Raw genomic sequence first — 21,571 nt, 5'->3', positions numbered from 1 at the left:
ATTTGTTATTAACTTAATCTCAATTGAGTCTCATATCTTATTAAAATGAATCAGTTTTGTTCATCTCCAAATTGAAAACAAATTTAACTTTTATATAAATATTATACTGATATTTTTATTACAATTGATACTTTTATTAAATAAGACTAAATTTATATTTTGTATTGAATTTTATTTAATTTTTGTTTTAAAATTATAAATTTAAATTTATTTGAAGTTCATTTGAAATAAATTTATTATATTATAATTTAATATTGTTTTTTATTTGAATTTTTATTTCAAATAATTCTAAATAAAATTATTTTAAATATAAATGTTTTGAAATATAAATTTCAAATATTGTTGAAATAAATATATTTGAAATAAATTTAAATTTATAATTTTAAAATAAAATTTAAATAAAGCTAAATTTAAAGTATCAATTCTAACAAAATTAATCTTGTTAGAAATGCTTTCAAATGGAGTTGGGTTATAAATAATTTCAGAGAATAATATTTATATAAAAATATTAAGTTTAATAAAAATATCAGTAAAACATTTATATAAAAATTAACTTTGTCATCAACTTGGAGAGGGACAAAATTAGTTAATTTTTTAAAAGAAATTGGCACTAATTGAGATTAACTCAATGGTAAATATAAGGACTAAGTTAAGATTAAAATAACAAGTATATGGACTAATTTGGGATTAAGTCAATGACATGGTGCTAACCGTCATAGTTGACTCTACCACTTTCACATCACACTAACATTGTTACGTGGCACAACATTGACTTGACAGATAACAACTTTTGTTTTTTTTCTTTTAAAAAAATTTAAAAATAAACAAAAATAAAATAAAAATCAGAAAAAACCACGAATTTACACATGACACATATCTAACGTTGTTAGTACAACACTAATAGAAAAGACCTAATTGTTACACATTTTTAAAAAGGGACCCAATTGAGATCAATCAAAACCTGAGAACCAAATTGAGATTTTCAAACAAATATAATGACTAACAAAATATTTTAACCTTGATAATGAGATGTCGGTCAAAATAGTAAAAATATAATTTCATATGGGGCCTAACATATTTATGTTGATGCATATTAGATTTTTCTTTAGTATTTCAGTTTACCCATTATAAAATTAACTTAATAAAATTATATAAATATAATAAAAGAAACCCACCTGTGAAGAACCTCTATGGCTGAGCACCTAAAGTCGGGTTGAGCACCACCCAATAATTCTTATAAATAAAGACCTCATGTCTTCATTCTAGGCATTGAGTGGAGAGTTAGAAATGTAGCAATAGGGTAGAAACTGGTATGTGAGACTTGAGAGAAATGCTCTTATTGTAAATCTATGTGTAGATGATGTTGGAATTACATTGTAATATTCTATGAGTAGTTGAATAATCAACTTTAATTATCTATACTCCTACTTCTTGGGTATTTAACTATACATTCATTCAATAGTTTATGATTTGATTTATGCTTAATGATGAATTGACAACTCATCTTATTTCACTAGTTTGGATTTACTTGAAAGACTAGTCTCAAACTGAGGTCCAATCAAACCATCACACTTTTTCTAGAGGCTTCCACAAGATCTAGAGGATGTGTTGGGCAAAAGAGTCTTGCATAGTAAAACAATGATATTCATTCAACCAGAAATGAAGAAATTAAACTAACTAGGTTTGAAGCTTTTTCTATGCTGCATAAATGGTCCTAGATTTATATAGAAATAGTACTCCCAAGACATTGAATGATTTGTATATTAAGTAGACAAGATAGTAGTGGTACACTAAAAGAAGATGAGATGAAATCTAAACATAGTCTCTACTCCACTCAATCTATATAATTACTCAATCAATATTTACATGTACTATTTATCAAAATCCAAAAAAATCCAAAAACTAACTATCAATATATTTACTAAATCTTTGGAAATACAACACTTATTAATACCGATACACTCACCGAAAAATGATTGTTAAGAAACAATCATAGTAGGTCAATATGCAACTTTAATTTAATCTTTTCGATTTATCTAAACTTGAGTTAGAATTGTTGCCTTCAGCTAGAGACTTGTTATGTAGAGTCTTTTGCACGTAGTAAGGGTCTTTGTTTATTGTTCGAATTTGTATTTAAATTAAAAAGTAAATTTTCTCCAAAAGTTAAATCATAGGAGTTAACATCTTTTTGTGTTGTCTGGAAGCAATAATTTAGGACAACTTTTACAGGGACTCTACCTATCATGGTCTTCCTGTTTGGTTCTCCCAGTTGAAACACTTTCGTGTTTTTACTATTTTACTATTTTTTTTCCACAACTTTTTATTGTATATAATATAATATATTATATAATGTTTGGTATTTTATATCTTCTATAACATAAATATATCAAGTTAAGATAAAAATATATTAAAAAAATTAGCTTAAAAGAAAAATAGTTCTTTTATAAAATAATTTGATCCGCTCATTACTATTATATTATAGTATTTCAAGACATTCTTAGGACAGAAATCATAATTCTTCCTTAAAGTTGCTTCAAACAACTTCATTGAAGTTTTACACAAAAAAAAAAAAAAAAAAAACTTGAGTTCATTGTTAAAGGTAAAAATTGATTCAAACTAAAACTTGCTATTTTAGTTTTCTTATGAGAAATCACGTTTTAAAACTAAAAAAAAAATAATCATTAAGAATAAGATACTATAAAACATTACAACGTAGGAAGATATTAAAAAAGAAATATAACATATAAGACGTATGAGAATATGGAAACACAAAACCCTAATGAAATGAAAATTATAAAACAAAATCATGTGGCTGTGATCTCGTCGTTAATCTCGTGCCGATGTTGTTCAAGTTTAGTGTTATTTTTAGATGACATATTTTTTTTACTCATGAGTGATGTCCCTCTTCAGCAATGTTTTTATGGAGCCACATTCATCTTAAGTAGACTCACTATTGAGAGGTACGCAGGAGGGAGAAAGGAAAGAACAAAGGTTGGGCTGACGAGAGAGAAAAGAAAATGAGAAAGGAGAAGGTTGAGTTGCACGAAGGAGCGGGGAGCGGAAGGTGATGAGAAGGGGAAAAAGGTTAGGTTGAAGAGGAGATAGGGAAGTTACAAAGAACATTTAAACAAATTGTATTTTGGGAGGAAGAACTAATGCATTTTAGACTTTTGGATTGGAAACATGTGTCGAAAAGATTGAAATAAAAGAGGTTAAATATTTCTTTCGGACCCTCAACATTAATAAAATATCGTAAATGATCACTAATCGAAACTTTGTTTATTGGTCTCCTTAACTTTTAAAGTAGTGAATTTAATATCTCTTTTTCAACGATATTAAATTTTGTCTTTATCCCACGTGATAAACAATGTTCTATGTAGGTATTTGCATTACTTATACGTAGGTGATAATACATATGTATCACGTGTTGAATTATGTTTTGTTAGTTAAAATTAAATAATTTATAATTTAACACGACATTTCTTTTTATTAAATTATTTTTTTCGTTAGGGTTTCACTTCCCCATCTCCTCATTTGTCTCTACCAAAGACTCTCATGTAGTGACCTTCATTCATTCTAATTCTATATTTATTTTTTACTCAATTTAGTCTCAATATTTATTAAATAGAGTTATCTATTTCGTTAAATTTGCATTAACATCATTTGGAAACTGAGTACGTGTCAATCCAATAAAGGTTTAATTAATAATTTGGTCTCTATATTTTTGTTTTAACTTAATTGAGTCCCTATAATTTTTACAAGGAGACAATGTTGTTCATTTTCCATTAGTGTCATCCTCCACGAATCCTAAGAAAGAACCCAAAAGTCACAACTGGATTCATGTCTCCATCCTGACAATACAGTAAACAAAAAAAAAAAAGATTGTGCATCTAAAGGAGGTGATCTCAGTGGGACTGTGTTGCTGGAGAAGAAGGGGTTGGAGAAAGAGAAGAGGGTTTGGACTCATACGTGATCAACTCCTAACGATGTTAATGTTAATTTAATGGAAGAGACCACATTGTCTCTATTTAAACAATATAGGGATTCAGTAGAGTGAGAGAAAAAATATACGAACAAAAATGAATTACAGGTCTTAATATAAGGACAAACACTACAAGAAAATTCTTGATTAATGACTAATTTTAGTGAAAAAAATAATTAGTCACTATAGTGACCAATTTATAAACTAAAAATTATTGGTAACTAAAATAATTTCAAAAAATTATAATTTGTCTCTAAATTGGTAACTAAAATAATTTCTATTATGAAATTGTCTCTAAATCAGTCACTAACATTAGCTACTTAGGTTCTTAGGTTCTGACTACCAAAAGAATTGTCTCTAAATTAGTCTCTAGTTAGGAACTTGATTTCGAAATTGATCTCTAAACTTGTTTTTTTTTTGTCATAATTAAAATTAGTCGAGGCTTAATAATTTTCTTGTAGTGCAAATTACTAATTAATCTTTCTATTAAAGTTACATGTGGTCACTTTTCAAATGATGTTAACATCAATTTAATTGGACCGACCATATTGACTTTTGTTTAACATATAGGAAACAGATTATTAATTATGCCTATTTTAAATATATCAAAATCACTATATTTTGAAGACACAACTTTAAAATGATACCCAAAGTTGACTAAAGAATCTGAACTCTTACCTTACCTCATTATAGCTTACGAGTCACTATTTAAAAATAATAAATATGTCATTAAGTTTTAAATCTCTCATAAATTTAGATATTTTTAATTGACCCTTCTTAAAATTTTAGTTATGTTAAGTGTCCAAAATATTTATGTTTTTCTGAATTGGATTATGAGACATTTGATTTTGCAATATCCTAGACAACATCACAAACTTAGACGATAATATAAAATGTTTAAAACCCTAATTATTTTTTAAAAACGATAATGTTTCATTTTAAAAAAATTAAAGATTAAAATCAATCCAACCATGTTGAGTTATTAAGATTTTTGTTTGTATTGCTCAAGTTTGAGATGTTGTGCTTGACATTTCAAAACTAAACGGTTAGATCATCTAAGTTGATCATAAAATTAATTATTAAGAACTAAATTGAAAAAATATAAAATTTTCGAATACTAAATAAAATATGAAAATTTATAATAATAACTTAATTAAAAATATTCAAAGTTAGAATGATTCTAAAACTTAATCATAACAATTTCTTTATTTTGATATAAAAATAGGTAAAGAATGATAAAATAAAAATCATATCATTTACCTGACTATGAAATTAAATAATAAAACTCAATTGAGTAATATGAAAATATTGGCTATCATATTTGTTCCTACCTAAGCTGGAACGGAGTTCACGAGACACTAAATTCAAGTTACCCTCTCCTTTTTCCTGTATTTCCTAAATTAAGCTTAAATGACGAGTACGGACCATTAATAAAATAAAAATATTAAGAACTCAATTCAAAATATAAAATTTTTTAAATACTTAGAATGAACATTTATAGTAATAAATTAAAAATTATCAAAGTTAGAACTATTTTAAAACTTAATCATAACTATTTTTTTTTCATATAAAAAATAGGTAAAGAATGATAAAATATCATTTAATTAACTAGGAAATTAAATAATAAAAAGAAATATAAAATATTGACTATCATATTAAATAATTTTTATAATAAAAACATTTAATATTTAATAAAAACTTATTATAATTTATTGAAAAATCAATCCTCCAGTATTAAATGTTCTTAAGTATTATATAAATATTTTTATTTTTTAAGATATGATCGATGAACATTAAATTTTGTAAAAAATCATAAATAATTAGAATATTAAATTAATTATAATCTTAATAATTATTAATGTATTTTTTTATTTAGGGAATAAAAGTATAGACAAAAGTATTCATCAATGTTATACATATATAATTGATAATTTATTTGATGTAAAAAAAATAGTTACAAAATAATTATATTTTAATGTTACTAAAAATTAAAATATAATTAAACTTAAAAAAATTAATTAAAAGAATAAAATATTGTTTTTTTTCTAAATAAACAATTTTAATTCAGATAATAGTATGGTAATTATTTTTTATTTTTTTTTGAAAAATATATTTTATTTTTTGTTAATTTAAATCTTTTTACATTTAGTTATATTTTAAATTTTAAAAATATTAAAATATAATTATTTTATCATTTAATATTTTTTTTTGGTGTAACAAACAAATTGTTACATAATACTTACAATCAATTCTATCCTCTCAATAAATCAAATTTATGTTAATAATTACTAAAGTCAAAATTCATTTAATATTATAAGAAGAATGTTAACTGGTGCCCTTGGGACACTGATTAAGAAATCATTAATGTGCATTGGTACTATTATTTTTACATTAAAAATTGAAATAATTAAATATATTAATTAAAATAGTATAAATGGATATTACAAATTTTTTAAACCTTTTAATTTTTAGACAATAAATTTTTGATATAAAACAAATATTTTGGAATTTTTAAAGTCTTTATTCAAATTGATAATTTAATTGTTTTTTTTATAATTTTAGATGTTCAACACAATTTTTTTTCCTGATTTTTCTGTTAATTTAAACTTTTTATGTTTACTTATATTTAATTTTTAACAACATTAAAATATATTTATTTTATTATTTTTTAATTTTTATTGATGAATATTAAATAAAATATTAAACACACATGTACCACACTTATGAGTATGTTTGTTCTTTAATTAAAATAAAATTGCATTAATTATTGTTAGGTAATATTTTAATTAATATCACAATTAATTATGTACTTTTGTAGGATTCTATATATATTAACTATCCTTAAACCAATGCTCTTAGAACACTGGTTAACAAAACCCGTATTATAGTTATTTATATATTTTTACAAATTCAATATTCATTAATTACGCACTTATTATTAAACATATACCTTTAAGTAGTTAGAGTTAACAAGGATCCATCATTTATTTAATTACTACTTTAACTTTTTAAAGTTAAGATTCTTTGAATAAATTCAGTCTTTAAAAAGATATATAAGTATTGAACCTAGGATAATAGTAAGTTATGCAAGAGTGAAATAAGAGATCACATAATAGAGTTGCAAATTTTAGAACTAAGTCAATATAATAACTTTCGATTAGTGGATTTTAAACAAGATTCTCAATTATACAAATCATTATTTTTTCTATTTTAGAAGTATTTTATCTCCAACAAGTTTAGAATAATATTAAAATAGTATCTAAATATAATAATTAAATCAAATAAATAAAGATAAAAAACTTATGTGACAGAAAAGGAAAACCTTATATTAGTATCCTTTTCATTTCTAATAAAAGGGAAAAAAAAAATAGTTGGGACATAACATAACATAATCCACATCCAGCTGTCACTGGAACTCAACTTGCACCTCATTGTTGTATGTTCCGCTTCCCTATGTTGGAGTCTGATGTGTTGGCTCACATTTGCTGGTTGCTGAATGGCCATATTGTCTGAAACAACAAACACCAGAAACGGCGAAGAGAAGGAAAAAACAATTAACTTTATCTACCAACCGCACTTTCGGCTACTTTCAATCTTCGTGGAAAAAAGCACCACCACTGGTGACCAATCTCCATACGTTCAATTACTTTCAATTTCCATGGAAAAGCAACAGTGATTCATCTCCATAATCTTCAGGGAAAAGCAACACTGCTGACGTATCCCCTTCCACATTTGTTCAATTACTTTCAATCTTCACCCAAAAGTAGCACTAGTGACGCATCCTCATACGTTCTTCAATCAATCATTCAACCACAACACCGGTGCCCACAGTTTTGAGGTTCTTATTCTTTCTGCTGCTGTCGTGTGGCCGTTGCTGTATGTCACTGGAATATTACTGCGGTGGAGTTTTCTACGCTGAGCTCGCTAACCCTTTACAATGGCCACAGCTCAGGAAAAAGCGACGCCAGATAATCTCAGTAACAACCCCACTGCTTCTAATTCCTCCGCAGTTCCCTCCTCCTGGACCCACCCCGCCGCCGATCCCTTCCGAAACAGACCCCCCGTCTCCGCCCTCATGTCCGCCGTCGATTCCTTCCCCGATCCTCCTCCCAAAACCACCTCCACCACCAAAGGTATTTATTCGCCCCTACACCTTTTTATTTCTTTTTTTTTTCTTCAAAAAATGGAGTTTCTAGGACTGTTAACATTTCAGAAAGTATTGTTTGGAAGCCAATTTATAAAAGAAGTTAACAGTTCACTCACTTTCCCTGTTCCTTGAGGAAAAATCGTTTATTTAGTGTGCCAGTTAGTCATGTCATGTCATCATCGTAGACGATTCAACTATCTCTGTTCCTTGTGGATGCAATAGTTGTCTCAATGACACCAACAGTGTGGTTTGGTTTCATTGTGAAAGAGGGTGTTTGCCTCTTTCGACATTTTTATTGCTAGTTTCCTCGCATTTCTCTTGATGGTCTTAGGTTTCCACAACTCCTGTCTGTCTCCGCATCTCCAACATTGTCCAACAACACTGTACCCTCTACATTCCTTCCTGTTGCAAGCATAGGATTCTCCCTACCAATTGCCTCTAATCCTCCCTCTTCACTATAACATCTTTCTCTTCTAAAAATTGGCTTCTGAAAATTGCTCGGAATGTGTTAAATTTTAACACTTCCGGTAAATTCCTTTATGTATTAAAGATATTTTTAGAAAAAAAAAAAAAAATTGGAAGATATGTTATTGAAAATGGAAGGGGAGTAAATAACAGTTTCCAATTTTAAAGAAAAACAAAATTTATATGTAATTCTTTTAGAAATTGGCTTGGTAAGTCTTTTATTATACGGATTACTAAGCTGAAATTTCAATGAAAATTGGAAAACAGTAGGTAAGAAAGTCTATCTATGTTCACTTGAAATCATCATTAAGTCTTGGGATGTAAGAGTGTGTAACATAACAAGGATAAATCAATGTGTAAGAATGAAAAATAAAGCATTGCATATAACATTAAATAAAAAAAGAAAGAAAGGCATTCATCGTGATTTAAATTTTTTTTATTTTAAATATTTTTTTCCTACCATTTATGCTTTTGATTGATATTGAGACATTTGCTATAATCAACCTATTAATATTGTGAGGCTTAAATGATGGGTATCTTAAAAGGTATAAAGATACGTACACAACTCAATCTGGTAGAGTAGTTTGGACTAAAATCAATTTGACTCATTTGGTGAGTCAAAGATTTCAATATTGGTTGACTATTTAAATATTTGATATTATTATGTATATAAATAAATAAAAGATCATTAATAAAAAAATAGTTAATTTTTATAATCCTTTTAAAATTTAATGAGTCAATTAATTCACTTAATCTACTGTGTGGACTTGGGTTGAAAATTTTCTAATTTCTATAAAGTAAGTAGAGGTAAATTGACTTGTTTAACACTAACTGATGTAGTGCTAACTTATATGAGCCGGATTCCCTCACTCCCACGAAAATGTGCATTGCGTGGTTTATGTATTCCCTTAGTGGGTGTAGTTGGAGAGGAACACTTTTTAAGGATGTTTCTTTGCCAAATTTTTTATCTGTGATTGAAGTCTTCGGCTTCTTTGAAATAAAAGTGTCGCTCGTATAAAACCATTCTTGTTCATTCATCTAAAAATTTAAGCTGGTAGTGTTAGGTGAAGACATGTGATTAGTTTTATATGTTGCATTCTTACTCGTTTATTTCCCCTGTTTTTCTCGGATTTTTTGTATTAGTGTTTAGTATTTTTTGATTCAAAGGATTCAGTATACTCCCTCCCTAGTTGTTCTCTTTTGTCTTCTCCTATCAAAAATATCTTCTTTGCTTACTTCCTGGCATAGGTATTCCAGTCATGATGAGAGCTCAAACCTGCCACCCTTTGGATCCACTGTCAGCTGCTGAAATATCAGTGGCTGTAGCTACAGTTCGGGCTGCTGGGGCAACCCCTGAGGTAGGTTGCTTCATATTTTTCTCTTTCGTTTTAGATTTAGCTTAAACTATTACCTAGTATGACTATGATATGTTTGACATTATGTAACTTCTCCAAACGCTCGTGTTGGAATGTTTATATTGAGAAATCATCGCTTACTTTTGCCAGCTTAATAATAACATTTGAAAGATAAACGATTGTTTCTCCAGATTTACCATTATTTGATTATTCTCTTAGGTGAGGGATAGCATGCGCTTTGTTGAAGTAGTGTTGGTAGAACCAGATAAGCAAGTTGTTGCATTAGCAGATGCATATTTCTTCCCTCCGTTCCAGCCTTCATTGCTTCCCAGGACTAAAGGAGGACCTGTGATTCCTTCTAAACTTCCCCCAAGGAAAGCACGATTGGTTGTTTACAACAAAAGGTCAAATGAGACTAGCATATGGATTGTTGAACTCAGGGAAGTGCATGCAGCAACTCGAGGTGGTCACCATAGGGGCAAAGTTATTTCTTCCAAAGTCGTTCCAAATGTTCAGCCACCAATGGTAAATAAGTTTACTTGATAAAGTTTTTCTCCTTATTAAAATTTATAGTCTTCCTTATCTCTATTAGTTTCAAAGCAGAATAGCACTGTGTAATTCATTCTATATGTACAGGATGCTGTGGAGTATGCTGAATGTGAAGCTGTTGTGAAGGACTTCCCTCCATTTCGAGAAGCAATGAAGAGAAGAGGGATTGACGACATGGATCTTGTGATGGTGGATGCATGGTTAGTTGCTAATTTGAGATGATTTCACCACACTTTATATGATGGTATTTCATTCATTTGTTCTTTCTAATGGTGCTGAAACTTTCAGGTGTGTTGGATATCATAGCGAAACAGATGCCCCTAGCCGCAGGCTTGCTAAACCACTAATCTTTTGTAGAACTGAAAGTGACTGCCCCATGGAAAATGGCTATGCTCGTCCAGTTGAAGGAATCCATATACTTGTTGACATGCAAAATATGGAAATTCTTGAGTTTGAAGATCGAAAACTGATCCCTCTTCCACCTGCTGATCCATTGAGAAATTATACTTCTGGTGAAACCAGGGGAGGAGTTGATAGAAGTGATGTAAAGCCATTACAGATTATTCAGCCTGAAGGTCCAAGTTTTCGTGTCAATGGGCACTTCATTCAATGGCAGAAGGTGATTGTCTTGTCTGTATCTTTACTTTCTCTACCGGCTAATTGATACAAACGATGTTGTAAACTTGTAAAAGTACTTGTTTTTCTTGTGTGTGCAGTGGAACTTTCGTATTGGTTTTACTCCTAGAGAGGGTTTGGTTATTTATTCTGTGGCCTATATTGATGGAAGTCGAGGAAGAAGGCCAGTGGCCCACAGATTGAGTTTTGTTGAGATGGTGGTTCCTTATGGAGATCCAAACGATCCTCACTACAGGAAGAATGCTTTTGATGCAGGAGAAGATGGTCTGGGTAAAAATGCTCATTCTCTCAAGAAGGTCAAGGCATTTTCTTCTAATCGAGTCAAATTAATCTCCTTTCTCAATGTAGATGAAATTAAAATTTGTTTTGCAAGAGGCATTATTGCAGGGTTGTGATTGTTTAGGCTATGTCAAATATTTCGATGCCCACTTCACAAACTTTACTGGAGGTGTTGAAACAATAGAGAATTGTGTCTGCTTGCATGAAGAGGATCATGGTATTTTGTGGAAGCATCAAGACTGGAGAACAGGTTTGGCTGAAGTTCGACGGTCTAGAAGGCTGACAGTATCTTTTATATGCACTGTGGCTAACTATGAGTATGGATTTTTCTGGCACTTCTATCAGGCAAGTTGTTAACTACATTCTCGTATATCATATGAGTTTGTCTGATAAGATTGGCAGAGTTTCAACCATGGTCGAGGCTTGGTGATATACACAGCATTCATATGTTTTTGTGGTGGATTTCAATATTCAAACATTCATATGAATGAATTGATTGTCTCTCTGATTTTGTATTTCTGTTTCCTTCGTTCAGGATGGAAAAATAGAAGCTGAGGTCAAGCTCACGGGAATTCTCAGTTTAGGAGCATTGCAACCGGGTGAAACTCGAAAATATGGCACAACCATTGCACCTGGATTATATGCACCTGTCCACCAACACTTTTTTGTTGCTCGTTTGGACATGGCTGTTGATTGCAAGCCTGGTGAAGCATTTAATCAGGTCAGTGTTCAACTAAAATTTTCATGGGCAAGATCTTCAATGCTGAAAGGAATATTTTTTATTTTTGAGCCAGTGTATTTCAATTATTAAATGGTGTTTTGCATGAAAATCGTCAATCATTTAGGTTGCAATCGGTAGCAGGAAAAGCATAAGAGTGAATGGTGTTCTAAATAATACCAAATATTAATAGTACATATTAGTATCCTTTTGATAATGTCACATTAACCAACCAAGTAACATGATCTTTGATATAGCCGCTCGTGTCTGTGTGAAGTTTCTGTCGTTTTTTTCTTACTTTCCTTCCTTTTCCTGTGATTGTATCATGTTTCACAAATAATACGAGTGACAAAGTTCTACTTCTCCCTCTCTAGGTTGTTGAGGTGGATGTGAAAGTTGAACAGCCAGGAGAGAATAATGTTCACAACAACGCATTTTATGCAGAGGAAAAACTGCTTAAATCAGAATTGGAAGCAATGCGTGATTGTAACCCTTTATCTGCTCGACATTGGATTGTAAGTTCCTTCCACTTGAAAGAAAAAACGAAACAAAAGATTCTACCCCATGTTGCTGACTTGAATTCCCTGTTTTAGGTGAGAAACACCAGGACCGTAAACCGAACCGGGCAGCTAACAGGATACAAGTTGGTACCAGGTTCAAATTGTTCACCCTTGGCTGGTTCAGAGGCCAAGTTTCTTAGAAGAGCAGCTTTCTTGAAGCACAATCTCTGGGTCACTCCTTATGTTCCCGAAGAAATGCAGCCTGGAGGAGAGTTCCCCAATCAGAATCCACGTGTTGGAGAGGGTTTAGCTACTTGGGTTCAGCAAAATAGATCACTGGAAGAAGCTGATATAGTTCTTTGGTGAGTTCACTTGTTTTTGTTTCACATATGATACGGAATGTTGAATGGATCAAGACATGTTTAATGTTTAGACTATGTTCTTATTCATTCTCTGTAGATGTTTTTTCTGACATGGTGAAATATTGCAGGTACGTGTTTGGAATGACACACATTCCTCGATTGGAAGACTGGCCAGTTATGCCAGTGGAACGCATTGGCTTTTTGCTTATGGTATTACACTCAAAAATAGCTTATTTTCTTGCCATTCTTTCTGTGAAAAAGAAGAATATTCTGTATTGATAGTTTTGGCATTAATTTTATTGTGCTATTGATGGTGCAGCCACATGGGTTTTTCAATTGTTCCCCAGCAGTAGATGTTCCCCCAAGTGCAAGTGATTTGGATGATAAAGATAATGGGATATCTGCCAAGCAGATTCAAAATGGGGTTATTGCCAAGCTTTAAAAGGACAAAAGCTACAAACATATGACTGTGTTTATCATCACCTAAGTGAGTGCGTCAATAAAATTTACAAATCGTCAATAACAAAGTTTATTGTGTGGTCCACTTCGATATTTAAGAATAGGAATTTTGGTGATGCATGCAATGATGTAATTAGAAAATGATCCTGCTTTATTGGTTTGTTTCTCTGGTATCTAAATTGATGCGACCCTCCCTGCGTCAGAAAGTGCTTTGGATTAAAGTAAATTCGCATATACCATACACTGTTGTACTTGGTAAGGTTCAGTTTCATATGTTTATACAAGGATAACAAAAGTATGATATGTACATTTCTTTGTCCTTTATATGTGTCACTCATGGATTCGTGTAACTTCGGTAGTACAGATTACCAAAACTCTTCACATAATTTAGTACTAAACCGTGGACCATAACACTTTAAATGGCTAACATCACTAACCTGTAAATAAAAGTAATAACAAAGATAATGGTCAGATTAAATAATACTCGTTGAAAATGACTTTACTGTTTGGAGAGATATATAAAGGATTATAATAAAAAAACAGTCTTAAAAATATTTTTTATTAAATTATTACAATATTATATTTAAGAAAAAAAGTCTGAAATTTTTTTTAATACTAATATACCTCTTTTAAATTAATTATAAAATTATGTTTAAGAATAAATACCTCAAAAAGAATGTTTTAAAACTAATATAGCTATATTAAATTAATTATAAGTTTATGTATGGAAATAAAATTTAATTAAATTATTATTAGTGTATATTAATTTTTATTGGTATTAAAATAATATTTAATGAGTTAAAAAAATTTGGTAAATTATAATCTTGTTTACGAATAAAAGAATGATTAGTTATCTTTACTTTCTTATGATGAATCTTCATTTTATTATTTTATTTTATCTCTTTTTGACTTCTCTTGTCTCTCTTTATTTTCTTCTATCCTAGAGTTTTTTTTTAACATTTTGGCATATTACATTCCTTGACTTTTATGTTGTATCAATATTTTCATCCTCATTCTTGATTAGTATGTTTTTCTTTCTATTTGTGTTTTTGTTTTTATTTTATTTGTTGGATTTGTATTAGAATTAGAAATGTGTTTCTTTTGTCTAGTTTAAGTTTAGAAGAAAAAAAATACTTACTATGGAGGTGAGAAGAATAATAATTTTTTTAATTATTTTTATTAATGATTAGTCTTTAAATAAATTCTGCATGTTGGTGAGGAAGTTGAGACTTGGGAAAGAGATAAAGACTTGAGACTTAAGACAATAGTCTACTATTGAGTTTACTTTTCTCACAATCAGAACCAGATCTTATTGTTTTACCTCATTCATTTTATTTATTTATCTTTAATAGGGTTTTATATATTATAATTTTTTATTTTACATAAAAATGTATAAATATGTCAAGTAGAAAATTTGAATCAGGCTATTCAAAAATCAATATGAGGAGAATTGATGCCTTAATTGTATCACAAAAATTATGAATAATTTATAAAAATAGATAAGAAAAATGAATTATAAAATATAGATGAGTACTCTTTGAATGAACAAGATGATAACAATATAAATATAAGTGACAACAACAATAGAGAAAGATAAGTAGTTAGGGATGATGATAATTCTAATCCTTAAACATAGGATAACGAGGAGGTAGGGCGGCTCAAGGATAAAACAAGTAAAATACTAGCTTTAGGCCTCAAGGATAAGAAGGCCTTAAAATTACTGCTAAATTAATTATAAAATCATGTTTAAGAAAAAAAGACCTCAATTTTTTTAGTAATAATTAATATACCTCTATTCAACTAATTACAAAATTATGTTTAAGATAAAAAAAGGCCTAACAAATGTTTTATTAATACTATAGCTCTATTAAATTAATTATAAGTTTATGTTTGGAAATAAAATAAAATAATTATTAGTCTATTTTATAATTTTTATTGGTAGTAAATATGATAATTAATGAGTTAAAACTTTTGTTTAGTAAATTATAATTTTGTTTAAAAAAAATGATTAACTATCTTTATTCTCTTATAATCAATTTGGATTCAATTTTCTTCTTTTTATCTCTGTATGTTTTATCTTACCTCTCATTACTTTATTTTCTTCTAATAGTCATTTTTCTATGATTTTGGCATATTGCATACCTTAAATCTCTTGAATCTCATGTTGCTTGTATGTACCAATTTTTTCATCCTCATTTTTTGTTAGTATGTTCTTTTTTTTTTATTTGTATTGTTATTTTTATTCTGTTTTGGATTTGTATTTGAATTTGGTGGATAATAAATTAATTGGAGCATAATTCAAAGTTGAGTTTTCTGTAGAAAGTTAATTCAAGTTTAGGGAAAAAAAAGAAGACTTACTATCGAGTTTATAAGCACAATATTTTTTTTAATTATTTTTATTAATGATTAATCTTAAAATAAACAACTTAGCAAGTTTTTGAACAAGCTTGAGACTTAAGAGTGAAAAAGAGACTTGAGACTTCAAGATATTGCAAGTCTACTATCGAGTTTGTTTTCTTGACAACTAAAATGAAGTTTTATTGTTTTAATTCATTCATTTTATATATTTATCTTTGATAGTGTTTTATATATTATCATTTTTTATTTTATAGAAAAATATACACTACAAGAAAATGTTTCATTAGTAACCAATTTTATTGACTAAAAATTGTTAGTCACTATAGTGACCAATTTAGATACCAATTTACAAACCAAAAAATTATTGGTTACTAAAATAGTCACTATTTTGAATAAAAATTATAATTTGTTACTAAATTGGTCTTTAAAATTAACTACCATGGTTTTGGTTACCAAAGGAAATTAGTCACTAAAAATTACCTACTTAAATTTTGGCTACCAAAATAATTTAGTCTAAATTGCTCTCTAATTAATTAATAAACAATTATAATTTTTTATTTATAATAGTGACTATTTTAGTAAACAATAATTTTTTATTTTTTAAAATGTATCTAAATTGGTCACTATAGGAAATAACAACTTTTGGTCACTAAAATTGGTTACTAATTAAGCATTTTCTAGTAGTGATATAGATATGCCAACTATAAAATTTAAATCAGGTTATTCAAAAGTTCAAAATAAAAGAATAATGAAGACTTTAATTGCATAACAAAAAGGAGCTATGAACAAAAAAGAGCAAATGTCTTATGTATTACTATGTGTAGATATTTCATTTTTGAAAGATAAATGCTTAACCCTTAAAAAAAATTTAAAACATGATAATTTGTTGGATATTGATAGATTTGATTTCATTTCAGAATTAAGGAAAATTATAGGTTTGGAAAATGATAAACCAATTGACATTCTTAATTATATAAAAAAATAAATTCTTTTCCAAATGCATATATTACTTATAAAATAATGTTAAAAATTCTAGTGTCAGTTGTTTCAGCCGAAATGAGTTTTTCACAGCTAAAGAAAACAAAAACTTACTTAAGATGAACAATGTTTCAATAAAGATTGAACAAATTAGTCCTATTATATATTGAAAAAGAAATTTTAAATAAAATTAATTATGACAATTTAATAAATTATTTTGAATAAAAAAAAACTCAAAAAATAAATTTTAAATAAAATGTCTCATTTCTTAAGTTTATTTTAGGCCTCTCAAACTGTTGAACCAAGCCCCGCGAGGAGGAGATTGAGATTAGATGATAATTCTACTCTTGATAAAAATATATATATGATCAAAGCCGATAGAAGAATATTGATACAAATTTAAGAAATTTATTGGTAAAAAAGGTTATATTAAAATTAATGATATAAATTTTTTTAAGAATATACATTCTTAATCACTTTTCTTCATCAAATTATATTGAAATGCGTTGTTTTTTTTTTATATATAAAAAACCAAAAAAATAAATTTTAAATAAAAGTATTAATCTTTCAAACTCTTAATCCGTTGCTGATTATACCATATGAACATAACATTTGTGAAGTCAAAATAATTATTTTGTCATCCATAATACAAGAATGAACAAGAAACTCAAATAAAATTATCCAATTTTAAATTCATTTTACCATGGTAGATTATATTATTAAGATCTATATTATAATAAATTTTTATTTGCATTTTTTTAAAATAATATTAAAGTAATGTATTTTACTATCAAGACTCGATATTCTTAGTTTTATACAAGAGTTATTTTTATAAGACTGGACCCTTCAAGTTAAGAACTTATACGGAAAATGTTTCCTAAATCAACTATATAGATTAAATTGCTTAATTACATAAATTTCATATTCTTGTTTTCAGTTTTATAATACAAACTAGAAATTGCTTGTACATTTTTTATTTATGTAATAGAAAATAATTTTTACCAATATACAACAAAAATTAGATATTAAAATAGGGTCCATAGCTCAGTGGCAGAGCATTTGACTTCTGATCAAGAGGTCACCCGTTCGAACCCGGTTGGGCCCTACTATTTTATTACAAGTTTTATTATTATTATGTCATTTTTGTTATATATTTAAGATGTATATTTATCTACTTTTAAATATTAAAGTATATTATCATACATAGAGAATCAAATAAAATTTTTATCGAAAAATAAATTAATATCTTAATTAAAAGTCTCATTATAAAATAAAGTGTTTAATTTTTATTTTACATTTGTAACTAATATAATATGTTATTGTCAGAAGATAATAAACTCTATGAGGAAATATTTGTTTTTTGTTTTGGTGTATGGTTACGTTTAAAAAGAAAAGGATAAGCTAAGTTAAGGAATTACAAAAGATATTTAATTAAAATTCAGATTTGAAATAGCTGAATATAAATATTTTTTATTATTATAAAACTTTTATAATGTATTAAGTTGTATATTTATTTTCTAGTCTGTATGTACATGTTTCAAATACCCTTGGTCTCACACACTTCACAGTGTAACATGTTGAATTACTAGGACGATACATATCTTATTTCATTATCCAGGACGACGAGTACTTGTTAAATATGTTTTCTTTTTTGAAATTTTAATAATTTAGTCTTTTATTTTTTGAAATATATGAATTTAATATTTTTAATCAAATTTTGTTAAGTTTGTTTGACATTTCAAACGTTTCATAATAGTATTTGACTTGACATTAAAATAAAAATATATCAAACAATATAAATAACTCAAATACAATGTTGAGATGCGTACGAAACATCAAATAAATCTAATAAAATTTGATTAAAAAGACTACATTCATGTGTTTCGAAAGATAAATGACTAAATCAGTCTAAAAATTTAAAATAAACTAATTCTAAAATTCACTTAAAGTTAAGAAATAAAAATACGTCTAATCCTTATTTAAATAATATTCGTTGGAGATGAGTTTACTGTTTAGAAATAATTATAAAGTTTTACTTTTAAAATAATATTAAAGTATTTTATTTTATTATCAAAACTCAATATTCTTAATTTTACCAAACTAGCTATTTTTATAACAGTGTACCCTTAAAATTGAACGTATACGGAAAATGTTTCTAAATATCAATTATATAGATTAAATTGTAGAATGACATAAATTTCATATTTTCCTCAGTTTTCTTATTGAAATATATACTACAGACTATAATGGCTTGTATTTCAGTTATGTAATATAAATACATTTTAGAAATATACAATAAAATTTACATAATAAAATAGCGTCCATAGTTCAGTGGTAGAGCATTTGACTGCAGATCAAGAGGTCATCGGTTCGAACTCGGTTGGGTCCTTTCTTCTTATTTTTAACATTTTTAAATAATATAATATTTTTATTTATTTATTTATTTCTAAAATATTAAGTTTATTAACATTCATATAGAATCAACTATTAATTTTAATTGAGAAATAAATCGATATCTGCTTTAATGATATCACTGTAAAAAAAGTTTTAAATATATTATTATGAGAATTGTATATTGCACACTAAAAAAGTACTTCACATCATATAAACAAGATTGATCATGTTTTTATAATGTTTTTTATTTGTCTTGTCTCAATTTGCACCACCCCACCTAGTATTACATACTTGGTAAAAAACATAAAACAACGTATAAGTATATAAAAATGTATTTACAATCAGAAAAACTTAATTTAAATTTCAATTTTATAAATAACACTTTATAATTAGGAGGATTTGTACAATACAAAAATTATATATCTAAAGGATATTAAGACTCTCTTTAAGAACCATCAACAAATCTATTATTTCACAAATTTTTCATTTACGCTATCATTACGTATAACATGTGATCATTATAAGTAGACAAAAACACAACATAACAAACAACCAAGTAAGTTAATGTAATTATAACAATTCATATTACTTAAACAAAACATGGTATAATTAAATTATTTTCCTTCAAACCAATCATCAATAAAATGTCAACAAAGCATGCCCATAATGACTCATGCAAAATTGACATTTGACTCTTTTTTCGGAAGACAGGTGTATTGAGTAGACTCAGAGATCCTGCACCGTTTATCCCTTACCCATGTCTCAGAGAAGCTATAGTATATAATGCAAAGTTTAACTAAGGATGTTAACGAGGCGGGTAGGGTACGAGTAGTAGTTCTCCTGTACCCCATGCCAGATAAATATTTGTTTCGTACTCGTACCGGTATCCGTGCGGGTACCCATTATGTGGGTACTCGCATGTTTGTTTAATATCCACGGATATCCACATGCATCCGCAAATATTTACAAAAAAAAAAGTTTCAATTATTTAACAACATATTTTAACTATAAATTCAAATAAAATATAATATATAAATAGCCATTTAAATAGTGTTGAATGACAGTTTACAAAGAAATTGAGATTTTTTAAAACCAATTGATAAAAAATAACTAATTCAAAATCAATGTGTTAATATTTTAATATTTTTTATTTGGTATTTTTAAATTTAATTAGAATATAACGGGTATGGATATCTATGATTACAAATACTATGATATTATGATACTTGTACCGTCCCGTTAACATACAGTTATAAAAAATACCCGTATTCATCACCCATATATATATATATATATATATATATATATATATATATATATTATATCCATTTACAATATTTATTTTAGTTTGTGTCTACAGATTTTATATGCAAATATTCATGTATACAAATTTTTTTGACATCCTAAAGTTAAACAATCTATTTTCCACAAAACATGACAAAGTAAATTACATGTTTGCAAGTTTGGTTGATCACCAAAAATTATAATTATAGAACTTTCATTAAATTTTACAATTAGATATCTTACTGTTTATAGATAATTAAAAAGGTTTAAAACCAATGAAAATAAAATTTGTGAAAAAGAATTGCTATATCTTTCACGAAGCAAGAATGAACAAAACTCAAATAGAATCATTCAATTTCAAATTAATTTTATCATACTAGATTATATTATTAAGATGTATATTATAATATTTTTTTATGTATTTTTATTTTTAAAATAATAATAAAGTGTTATATTTTATTAGGATAATGATATTTTAATTTATTTTTTTATTATTTTTAATTTATCACTCATATTTTTAGATAATTTATTTTTATTTTTTTAGTGATGTAATGTAATAATTTAAGAGTAATAGAATGGTGAATTATAAATGGATAAAAAAAATGAATTAAAATATTATTATATATTTTATTATCAAGATCCGACGTTCTTAATTTTATACAAGTTATTTTTATAAGACTGGACTCTTATTTTTTTTTTTCAGTTTTATAATAAAGTCTATAAATTGCTTGGACATTCTTTTAATGTAAAAGAAAATAGATTTGAAAAATATACAGCAAAAATTATATAATAAAATGGGGTCCATAGCTCAGTGGTAGAGCATTTGACTGCAGATCAAGAGGTCACCGGTTCGAACCCGGTTGGGCCCTTTTTGTTTTACTTTTTTACATTTTTAAATACTGTACTTTTGTCGTTTCTTGTAATGTTAGTCTTTCTTCCAAGGATAAGAGAAAGACTTACAAATATTATTTAAATAGAAATCAGGCTTGAAATGGGGCTAAATATAATTTTTTGTTTTAGTTTTATTATTATGTCAATTTTGTTATGTATTTAATATGTATATTTTATCTACTTTTAAATATTAAGCATATTAGCATACCAATAG

At 27.5% G+C, this 21,571-nt stretch overlaps 1 protein-coding gene and 3 non-coding genes across 4 annotated transcripts; all 4 read left to right on the top strand.

Moving 5' to 3' along the window:
* Positions 1–7,422: 7,422 nt before the first annotated feature.
* LOC114173439 (copper methylamine oxidase-like) lies at positions 7,423–13,772 on the top strand. The gene is made up of 12 exons (XM_028057842.1): positions 7,423–8,115; positions 9,843–9,952; positions 10,169–10,474; positions 10,586–10,698; positions 10,787–11,117; positions 11,215–11,430; positions 11,522–11,758; positions 11,949–12,134; positions 12,506–12,646; positions 12,725–12,993; positions 13,122–13,203; positions 13,313–13,772. The coding sequence occupies exons 1-12, from the start codon at positions 7,920–7,922 to the stop codon at positions 13,433–13,435; spliced, it is 2,310 nt and encodes a 769-aa protein (XP_027913643.1). The 5' UTR covers positions 7,423–7,919; the 3' UTR covers positions 13,436–13,772.
* A 4,049-nt stretch (positions 13,773–17,821) lies between these two features.
* Positions 17,822–17,893, top strand: TRNAR-UCU. The gene has a single exon. It is a non-coding gene; the product is annotated as a tRNA-Arg (tRNA).
* A 1,212-nt stretch (positions 17,894–19,105) lies between these two features.
* Positions 19,106–19,177, top strand: TRNAC-GCA. The gene has a single exon. It is a non-coding gene; the product is annotated as a tRNA-Cys (tRNA).
* Positions 19,178–21,263: 2,086 nt separating this feature from the next.
* On the top strand, positions 21,264–21,335 carry TRNAC-GCA. Its single transcript has one exon. It is a non-coding gene; the product is annotated as a tRNA-Cys (tRNA).
* The last annotated feature ends 236 nt before the right edge of the window (positions 21,336–21,571 follow it).

The sequence above is a fragment of the Vigna unguiculata genome, chromosome 2 (genome assembly GCF_004118075.2).
Source record: "Vigna unguiculata cultivar IT97K-499-35 chromosome 2, ASM411807v1, whole genome shotgun sequence".
In the NCBI taxonomy this organism is placed as follows: Eukaryota; Viridiplantae; Streptophyta; class Magnoliopsida; order Fabales; family Fabaceae; genus Vigna; species Vigna unguiculata.
Note: the sequence above shows the minus strand (reverse complement) of the source record. Positions and strands in the feature narration are given on the sequence as shown.